The sequence below is a fragment of the Haematobia irritans genome, chromosome 4 (genome assembly GCF_050003625.1).
Source record: "Haematobia irritans isolate KBUSLIRL chromosome 4, ASM5000362v1, whole genome shotgun sequence".
NCBI lineage: Eukaryota > Metazoa > Arthropoda > Insecta > Diptera > Muscidae > Haematobia > Haematobia irritans.
Window position 1 is genome coordinate 67210410 of NC_134400.1, and position 11670 is coordinate 67222079.

Genomic DNA, 11670 nt, shown 5'->3' on the forward strand with positions numbered 1-11670 from the left:
GCTGCCTTGCCGATTTTTCTCTAAAACGAGGACATGAGCTAATGGCATGATCCTCCTGGCAGAGGCCGCACGAGTACTGCCAGCTGGTTGGTCGGCCACGCCAGTCAACGTGATTGTCACTGCGATTAGTGGATCGTTGTCGTCGTATTGCCGACGGACGCTCCCTGGATCTGTCTTGCCGACCTCGACGTTCAACGCCCTGGTTTTCCACTGCTGGTAAATATGCTGCCATGTCTGAAAATAAAAAATGCTGCGAGTACCATGCTAAACTGACTATAGAGCACAAGCATAGTCAGGCGGAAAATAGTTTGACAATTTTGGTGATGGGTCTACTTATTGTACCTCTAGATGTTCGTATGTCAACTACTCGAGTATTTTGGTCTGTGCCTGGATAAGTTTTTTCGATACGACCCATTGCCCATTCGGTTGGAGGAAACCTGTCATCTTTGATGACAACGAGATCATTTTCTTTAAGATTGTCTTGTTGATATTTCCATTTGGTTCGACGGTGCAAATCATTGAGATATTCTGACTTCCACCGCATACAAAAATATTGTGATATAATTTTGAGGCGTTGCCATCTGTTTGCTAGAGTTACATCCTGACCAGAAATATCGGGCTCCGCAGGAGCCAACATGGATGTACCGATTAAAAAGTGACCAGGAGTCAAAGGTGAAAAATCATTTGGGTCGTCGCTCGATTTATGCAAAGGCCTAGAATTCAAGCAAGCTTCTATACGAGCTAAGATCGTGGATAATTCTTCAAAAGTGAAGCTCATAGTGGGAATAAATTTTCGTAAGTGGGTTTTCAGAGATTTCACACCCGCTTCCCACAAACCGCCCATGTGGGGGGCACCAGGGGGTATAAATTTCCAAACAAGATTGTTGTGAGAATACTGTTGCAACGTTTGGGTCTGCAGGGTTTTAAGAAACTGAAGGCGATCTTTCCTGAGAAGTTCTGCAGCTCCAGTAAAATTCTTCCCATTATCTGAGTAGATACACGAAGGACAACCTCGTCGAGCAATAAACCGTGAAAAAGCGGCAAGAAATGATTGAGACGATAAATCACTTGTGACTTCCAAGTGAACAGCCTTTGTCGCAAAACATACGAAAATACAAATGTAGCCCTTTGTTATCAAACAGACCCTTGTTTTATAGTTTTTTATATTGAAAGGCCCTGCAAAATCCACCCCTGTATTTGTAAATGGTCTGGAAAGAAAGGTACGTTCAGGTGGAAGTGAGGCCATTATCTGAGATTGTGTGTGTCTTTTAAATAAAATGCAAGTCTTACAGCTGTGTATTACTTTCTTCACCAAAGGTTTTAATCGGAATATCCAGAATTCCGATCTCAAAACACGAGTCATAAGTTGATTACCACCATGAAGAGTAACCTTATGTGTACTCTTACACAACCAAAAGTTGTGTAAAGCGAGCATCGTATGGCAAAAGAATGGGATGTCTTTCGTTATAACTTAGAACAGGAGATTGTACAAGTCGCCCATTTGACCGCATAATTCCATTTGAGTCAATAAATGGGTTCATTGTCAATAAACTACTAGTAGACGCAATTTTTATTTTCTTCACTAAGTTAGTGTATTCGTGTGCAAAATATTGACTTTGAGTCATAATGAGCAACCGTCGTTTTGTTTCTTGAATTTCTTCTGGAGTTATCTCCTGGGTCGAAATTCTAAGATGTGATCTATTTTGCCCGGTGTTTCTCCAAAACCGTAAAACATAACTCATTACCCTGTAAGCTCGTGGTAGTGAAGAGAATCGCATCAAAGGGTCTTCAAAAGTGGAAGCAGTTAAAACCTTCACAGTCTTTGTTTCTAAATTTGTGTCTCCCAACATTTCAAATTTCGGCCATCTGTCTCTAGGCAGTTTCAACCATTGTGGCCCATGCCACCATAAATGATGAGTTTTTAATTCAGAAGGTGTACAACCTCTGCTAGCTACATCAGCCGGGTTATCTTCGGAGTCAACATGTTGCCATTTATCGTTGCCAACATTTTCCAGAATTTCAGATACACGATTTCCCACAAATGTACTCCACGCACATGGAGGCTTTTTCAACCACGCTAACACGATTGTAGAATCTGTCCAAAACTGGGTTGAGAAATTTGAAATTTGAAGATTTGTAATGGTTGCTGATGCTAATTTAGAAAGTAAAACTGCTCCGCACAACTCGAGTCGGGGCAATGAAATCTTTTTAATTGGGGCAACTCGGGTCTTAGCAGCAATCAGATGAGTTTCTACTTGGTTATCTTGGAGTTCAACACGAATGTATAAAGCTGCCCCATATGCACACTCGGATGCATCACAAAACCCATGAATCTCTATTTTTGAACTTGGGATAAAATTAATCCATCTAGGAATTTTGACAGAATCGATAGCGCCGCTATTTCTTACGAAATTTTGCCAATTTATGAGCGTAATTGTTTTTAAAGGGTCATCCCAGTCGATTTTGTCCAGCCATATCTGCTGCATAACCAATTTGGCTACCACAATTACTGGAGCTAACCATCCACATGGGTCAAATAATTTTGCAATAGAAGATAAAACTTCTCTTTTGGTGTAGTTTTGCCTAACATCTAGGGTTGGTTGATTAAATGTGAAATAATCCCCCGATATATTCCACCTAACTCCTAGTGTCTTGGTTGATGAATCCTCAGATAAATCCAACCAATTAAGTGGAAGCAATTGTTCTGAAGGCAAATCTTGAATAACATTGTGATTATTAGACGACCACTTCATTAGCTGAAAACCCGCAGAGTCCAAAGCTAGAATTAACTCTTTACGAGATTTAATAGCGTCTTCGACAGTGTGCGCGCCAGCTAAAACATCATCTACGTATAAGTTTTCTCGTATAATTTTTGACGCAAGGGGATATGTGTCCGCAACATCTTCAGCAAGTTGAAGAAGTGTCCGGATTGCAAGGAATGGAGCGCAGTTGACTCCAAAAGTGACTGTTAAGAGTTCAAAGTCTTCTAAGGGGTCCGTAGGAGATTTTCTAAAAAGTATACGCTGATATTGTGTCTGATTTTTGTCGAGCAGAATTTGTCTGTACATTTTTGTGACATCCGCACTATAAACATACTTAAAGAACCTCCATTTCAAAATTTGTAAGACAAGATCTTGCTGGAGAATGGGTCCAGTAAACAAATTATCATTAAGGCTTCGCTTGTTTGAAGAAGGGCTTGAAGCATTGAAAACCACCCGAAGTTTTGTTGTCAACCGATCAGGCTTAATCACCGCATGATGCGGCAAGTAATAATTCGGAGTCTTCGAGATTTCTTGAGGCGAAATTTTCTTCATGTGACCAAGTTCCAAGTATTCTAAAATTGTTTGATCATATTGTGCCTTTACATCAGGAGTCTTCATTAACTTCCTCTCCATTCGGAAAAATTGTGCCATTGCGATGTTTCGAGAATTTCCTAATTCTTCAAAACTTTTAAATGGGAGGGTCACAATATATCTGCCCTGTTCATTACGCTTTGTAGTGTTTTTGAAGTTTAATTCGCAAAATGCGTCATCTTCTGATCTCAAAATCTTTTTTGGGATTTCCTCCACCTCCCAAAAACGAGTGAGAATGTTTTCAATGGCAACTGTGTTATGTAAAGAAATTTGGTTTCCGATCCCTTTTTCTTGACTTATTGGTCCACCAACAATCCACCCAAAAACAGTATGTTGGGCCAATAAAGAGCCGATCGATTTCATAGGAGTCTCAATATCAAAAATTAAGGGTCCTATATCCATTCCAATCAGAAGATCAACCGGTTGACTGATATAGAATTTTGGATCTGCCAAATCAAGGTTGACAACCTCTCTAAGTTGTGCTAGGTCTAAGTTTTGTGCTGGTAAATTTGACGGAAGGGTCCGCAAAACAGGAGCCCAAACTTCTAAATGGAAACTAGGGTGTAAATTGAAGAGACAAGCCTTTGTAGAAGTTTCTGCCAACATCTCACTAACACCCGTAATATGTACTAGATTTCGTCTTGTTGGCAGACACAATTTATTCTTAAGTTTTTCAGATATAAAAGTGGATTGAGATCCAGAGTCAATTATCGCTCTGGCATCAAACAATTGTCCGCGAGATTCGATTTGAACTAACGCCGTGAAAAGTAATGTACCTCTGGGATGATACGCACAAGTTTGATCATCTTGAAGGGTCAAAGTTGTAATGTTGTTTTCCATGTTTGGAGTGGACTGTATTTGTGTTGTTAGAGCCGAAGCACTAGTGCTAGGTCGTACCACGTCTCTTGTTGGGTCATTACCACTAGGTTGGGTTTCGGGTCCCTTGTGTAACATTGTGTGATGCCGCATGTTACATTCTCTACAAGTGTAATTGCTTTTGCAGTCTTTAATTCCATGAGTGGACGAAAGACAATTATAACAAAGATGAGAAATTTTAACCACATGAATTCTATCGTTCACAGTTTTCTCAATAAATTTCGGACAATCCCGAATAAAATGCATTTCTTTACAAAGTGGACATGTTTGTTTATTTGAATTTTGATTTCTGGACGACAATTTAGAATCGAACTTATTTTTACCCCCGGAGTATTGGGTCTTTTGTGAGACGTTCGTTTGAAAACTATTGACAAATTTCCCTTTATCGGGTTTATAACGATGGCTTTCGGACTTATCCTGATTTTGCCTACTGAAAATTGGCTTTATATTTCCAACTGACTCAAGAGTTTTAAATTTATGAGTCAAAAAAAGATCGAATCGATGCCAAGTGGGAAGAGTCTTGCAATCCTCCAAAGAATTTTCGAATTCTTCAAGAAAGGGTCTTGGCAATTTTGCAGAACAAAGATATATTAGGATTGGGTCCCATTCCTTGACTTCTATGCCAAGTGTTTCTAAAGTTTGAATACAAGTGTTTACTGTCCGTTGCAGCTTTTGAACCGATTGACTTGAGTCGACAGAAACATTTGGTAAGTTAAAAAGTGTTTTCAATTGTTCATTAACCTGCATTCTTTTGTTTTCGTAACGATCTTCCAAATTCCTCCACGCCAATGTAAACCCATCGTTGGTGAGGGGAACGTTACTAATTATTTCCCTTGCTTCACCAGATGTCTTTTGGGTCAAGTGGAAAAGTTTTTCGACATTGCTGAGACGAGAGTTGTTTATATAAATTGCGGAAAATAGATCCCTAAAAGATGGCCAAGCTGCATATCCCCCTCTGAAAATGTCCGTGTCACAGGGAGGAAGTCTTAATGCAGTTGAAAATTCACTATTAGTAGGAGGGGTCTCAAACGATTGCCTTTCTGCCTTTTCTTTGGCAACCTGATCCTTTAAGGCGATCACATCCGCATTGATTGAGCTCAAAACACGTTTGTAGGACGACATTGCCTCACTATAATGGGTCCGCAGTTTCGCTTTGTCAATTGCCTGTTCATCCCCTTGTGGAACATAATCCCGACAATCTAAATATGATTATTTAACGTTTGTCCATAGGGTCTCCACTTCTACCCTTAGAGATTCAAGTTCGCGAATGTCTTCAGTAGTTTTCGCCACGGCATAAATACTCTCAAAGTCACTTAAATCATTGATGCTATTGGCAAATTTCTCCCGAATAATTTTCTCCATTTTACTCAGTTTCGAGTCTTAGTTCAAAATTTCGAGTCGGCAAAACTTTGTAAAGATACACAAACTGATAAAAAAAAATGTATTCGAATGTTAACTACTTACAAAATTTGTTTGAACAATTTTGAAGAGTTATATCCGCAAAAATAATAACGTTGTATATATGGAAGAAATAACATCGATGTCGGGTCAATTCCAGAATAGTACAAACGAGAATGATAAAAACGTTAGAAATTTACAATAGCCACAAATAAAGAACTTCAAAATATCGATTAAATTATTTCAGGAAAAACGAGTCGATTTTCGATAAAAATGGCTTGGTTTACTTTGTATATGGCCACCATAAAGTCAGACAACAAAGTTACGAATTTTGACATACGTTTTCCCGCAATAAAAAATTCCACAAGGGCAAATATAGTATTTGTATCACACAATAAACTAAAGGGTCGAGTTATCAGCGTACGGAACTTTACAGACAATGTTACCAACGACTATCACCAGAAAATCAAACCAATTTCCATAAAAATATTTTAAAAAATTTACGGAAATTTTGCAAATCTTAAAATCCAACAAATAATTCCACAGAACAGTTAATATTGCCAAACGATTCCAAATTTAGATAAGAGTCTTCATTCAAATGAGTTTTGCCATTCATAAACAATTTTAAAAATTTCAAAGATTAAAAAATAATTTTGCTGAATTTCGAATTTTTATGTATGGGAAACGTTGTGAGAAAATTATTCAAAACGTTCAGTAAAGGGGTTGCAGTTATTAATCCCAAAATCTGGCTTTATAATTTTTTGACTTAGACCCTTTAAACAAATTAATGGTAGAATTTATCTCAATTGGACTTAAGTCACTTTGTCAAATACCGAAGGGAAATATGTATGCGAGGGGTATTATCGAAGTTTGTACACGTAGCCGCTTCGAAAGTTTCAGTTTCTTTTTCACCAAAAAATTATAAATATAACATTTTTCTCGAACAAATCAAAAACCGCACATATGATTGGGTCTAAAAATTGGATCAAAGTAAACAATTTTCACACTTCGAGTCGTTATTAAACATAAAAATTTTCCGTTGTGAAACATAAACTAATTTCATGTAAATCAAATGGTTTTCCAACTACAAATAAATGTGTGTACAAAGCAAATTCACCACAATCCAAATAAATATGTTATTAAATTTCCAGCATGAAATGACATAATCCAGAATAATGTCAAAGTAAAGTATATTAGTATGAGCTTTCAAAAAGGGTCAAATAAAATAAATAGCAAAGGTTTGAATGTATTGGTATTTCCAGGTATGATCTTGTAGAAAAAATTTGCATTGGTAAATGTATGAGTCTTTCCCAAAATGGTTACACAAAAATTTCCAAGGGTAAGTATGTATTGTATTTCTCAAACTGGTGTGGATGTTCAAAAACTTTTTCCAGGGGGTAAGTATATGTATATTTCTCAAAGTGTAATTTTGCACAAAAAAATCCAAAAGAAAGGTTGCGAATTTCTTAAGACGTGTACAAAAATTCAAAAGGTATATGTGTATTCTTCAAAGTGTAATTGTCATACAAGTTTTCAAAGGGTAAGTATGGGAATAATTTCCAAAGTGTAATCGCTGTACAAAACTTCAAAGGGTAAGTATGTGTCTCAAAGTTGTTGTAGGTCAGTAGACTCCATCATAAAATTCACCAAAAATTCTCCACTAGAACTAACAAGCATAGCATACATGGGTCAAGCACAGATCGCAAATCTTTTCTTATTTGCATAGGAAAATGAGTCAATAAATGCGTCGCCCAAGTATTCTCTTCTTGTTGTGGTGCATATAAAAAACCAAAATGGGTACTCACTTTGTAGCTGGTATGTATGTGTGTGTGTGATTTTTAGTGTAAAGGTGTGTGTATTGGTTTTCGGCGCCAAATGTCTGTCCACCAATATGTTGTGTGGCTGAATAAACCTTACCGTTGTAACGGTTATAAAAACTTCACAAAATTTCCAGAATGTTCTTTTTTTTTTAATTTTGTTGTTGTTTATTGCCGTACCGAACCGCTTTAGTTTTTCCAAATTTTGTTTAAATTTATATATATATTTTTTTTTAATATTTGATTTCGTTGTCTATGTTGTGCTTTTAATTGATCTTGGCGAACCTCACAATGTTTTTGAATTTGTTGGAATTTCTATTTTAATGTTCCACTTACACACTTTGCACTTTGATTTTTCACTTAAAATGTTTTGAGACACTTTTTATCTTTTGGGCTAAAATTTCCACAAAAGCACACTGTCCAATTTTTAAATTATTTATTTTTACACAATTCGGTTCGAATGGACCAACAATGTTTTTGTTCAAACCTTATTTTTTCATTTTGAATGCCAAAGTGCAAGAATTTAGTTCTGGTTCAAATTCACGTTTAGGTTTTATTAAATTCAAAGGTAAGTAGAAGGTAAGTATAAGGCAAATATAATGTTCAGTTTTTTCAAAGCTTTAATGACAGTATATGGTAAGTAACAATGTTTAGGGTAAGTATGGATTTTTTCAATCTAAGGTACAGCAATATTTACAATTCACTTTCGTTAGAAACGTTTTCAATATTTACAAATTTTTGTGTGCAATATTTGCAATTTTAATTTTTAGTGCAATAACAGGGGCAATATTAGGTTAAGATCTAAAGTTTCGTTTTAATTCAATTTTATCTTGTTTTTGTTTTCTGAAATATCTCACGGCAATTAATTTACAATTTTGATTTTAACTCGTTCTTTACATTTATTGGTAAGTATTGTCTTTAAAGTAATTTTGTTTTTTCTTTTCTCAATGTTCTTCTTACTTTATAATGTTCTTTTTACAGATTTCTCAATCACTGTGTTCTTTTTATTATTTAGTCAAAACCTTTTTCTTTTTTTTTGTCACTTTTCACGGTCACGGGGGGATGTGGTTTTAGTAAACGATTACAACGAACTGAACTGAAGATTTATCAAACGTCACTGCCATCGTCACTGTTGTCATTATTCAGCAAATGGACAACAACAACAACTGCAATGAGACAATGTGGTGGCCAGTGTTGCCAACTCCCCAAGCCCAAAAAGCACCAAAAAAATATTATAAATTCTAACATACCACCTTCCACCACAAAATCGAAAATTAAATGCTCTACTACTAAAAAAAAAAAAAAAAAAAAAAAAAAAAAAAAAAAAAAAAAACTTCTGAAGATGTATTATAGAACTTTTGTGAATTGAATTTCAAGAAGTTAAGGTGGGTATTAAGATCGAGTTTAGCCGCTAAAATATAAAATAGTCATTTTTTTCACAATTACTTTTCTTTAATAAATCATTTTAAGGAATACAAACTTTGTGAAAATTTGCTTTTGGCTATTCCCCATCAAGTTATAATAAAATTTGCAGCAAATATGCATAATTTTATGGCCATTTTTACTGAGACAGTTTTCACTTTAGCGGCAAAACTCAAACTTAGTACTCACCATTATGAACCGCTATTCAAGTATACACCTTGATCAGTTTTAATGCTTTCGTCCAATTCATTTTGATCAGTGATGTTTTTCAACTTTCAAAATATTAATATATGGAAGGAGTCTATTGCTTATTTCAGTTGTGCGTGCTTTTGTGAATTTAATACAAACGTTTTTAATGACATCTTTACCAAATTCAAAAATTCGACACTCATCGCTCTACTTTCCTACAGAATACCCTAAATAACAATATTAATTAAAAAATAATCAATACCAACTTCATAACAATCAAATTCTATATTTGGCAATAAATTTGAGTTTCTTCGGCTCTTGAAAGTCTAGTCAAAATTTTTGTATCAATTAAACTTAATACTGTTCAAAATAAAAAAAGCACCAAACGCACTAAATGAAAATGCCAGAAAGCACCAAGTTGGTGCTTTTTTTGAAAAGGCACTAAAAATGCAATTTGGTGCTTTTTAGAAATCAAAAAGCACTAAATTTGGTGCTAAAAGCACCAAATTGGCAACACTGGTGGTGGCCACTCACACACTGATCGACATGTCAATCAGCAAACCGCTATTTACTGCATTGAGCAAAATTATAGCAATACCTATAATTACAATACTGATTAAATTTTTAGCACAACGCTAAACACACTCCAAAAGGCAATTTGCCTAGCCCATCTGAATTGCTCATGTCAAGATCTCTTCTGACTAAGATACCTTGAATTCTGGAAATTTTTAAACCACAAATGGTGGATTTAGAAAAATATAAACAAACGTTTAAATTTAATATGGAAAAAAACCTCTAAATATTACAATAAGAAGTCAAGGAAATTGAAGGATTTAAGAGAGGTTCAAAAAATCATGTTTAAAAAGACATCTGATAGTTTTTGGTCTCATGGAGAAATTGTGAACATTTGCTCGGAACCTCGATCTTTTGTCATATTAGACAACAATGGATCACTTTTTTGGAGAAATCAAGAACGTATAAAAAATGTAAATGAGAATTCAGGAAATAGTACCAACTTTAATAAAGCTGATGAAGAAAAACAATCTGCTGGTTCTAACACTCCTTTAAGAGATCAAAACACTAAATATGTGGCTCGAAGTGGCAGAATTGTCAAAACGCTTGCCAGACTTTTATAATAATTTATAGAAAATAAGAGGTATGATTTGGATTTAAATAACTTATAAAACAAAGTAATTAGTTTGTACCTAGAAATGTCTTGTACGCCATGAAATTTCAAAATATATATATATATATATATATATATATATATATATATATATATATATATATATATATATATATATATATATATATATATATATATATATATATATATATATATATATATATATATATATATATATATATATATATATATATATATATATATATATATATATATATATATATATATATATATATATATATATATATATTTATATATATATATATATATATATATATATATATATATATATATATATATATATATATATATATATATATATATATATAAATATATATATATATATATATATATATATATATTTATATATATATATATATATATAAATATATATATATATATATATATATATATATATATATATATATATATATATATATATATATAAATATATATATATATATATATATATATATATATATATATATATATATATATATATATATATATATATATATATATATATCTAAATATTACAATAATACCTCTAAATATTACAATAAGAAGTCAAGGAAATTGAAGGATTTAAGAGAGGTTCAAAAAATCATGTTTAAAAAGACATCTGATAGTTTTTGGTCTCATGGAGAAATTGTGAACATTTGCTCGGAACCTCGATCTTTTGTCATATTAGACAACAATGGATCACTTTTTTGGAGAAATCAAGAACGTATAAAAAATGTAAATGAGAATTCAGGAAATAGTACCAACTTTAATAAAGCTGATGAAGAAAAACAATCTGCTGGTTCTAACACTCCTTTAAGAGATCAAAACACTAAATATGTGGCTCGAAGTGGCAGAATTGTCAAAACGCTTGCCAGACTTTTATAATAATTTATAGAAAATAAGAGGTATGATTTGGATTTAAATAACTTATAAAACAAAGTAATTAGTTTGTACCTAGAAATGTCTTGTACGCCATGAAATTTCAAAATATATATATATATATATATATATATATATATATTTTGAAATATATATATATATATATATATATATATATATATATATATTTTGAAATATATATATATATATATATATATATATATATATATATTTATATATATATATATATATATATATATATATATATATATATATATATATATATATATAAATATATATATATATATATATATATATATATATTTATATATATATATATATATATATATATATATATATATATATATATATATATATATATATATATATATATATAATATATATATATATATAAATATATATATATATATATATATATATATATATATATATATATATATATATATATATATATCTAAATATTACAATAATACCTCTAAATATTACAATAAGAAGTCAAGGAAATTGAAGGATTTAAGAGAGGTTC

General features: G+C 32.6%; 2 protein-coding genes across 2 annotated transcripts; both read right to left on the reverse strand.

The window, feature by feature from the left end:
- Window positions 1-292: 292 nt before the first annotated feature.
- LOC142235522 (uncharacterized) lies at window positions 293-1246 on the reverse strand. Its single transcript, XM_075306774.1, has one exon. It carries the CDS (start codon window positions 1244-1246, stop codon window positions 293-295), a length of 954 nt encoding a protein of 317 aa, XP_075162889.1.
- A 157-nt stretch (window positions 1247-1403) lies between these two features.
- LOC142235523 (uncharacterized) lies at window positions 1404-5351 on the reverse strand. Its single transcript, XM_075306775.1, has one exon. It carries the CDS (start codon window positions 5349-5351, stop codon window positions 1404-1406), a length of 3948 nt encoding a protein of 1315 aa, XP_075162890.1.
- Between the last annotated feature and the right edge of the window lie 6319 nt (window positions 5352-11670).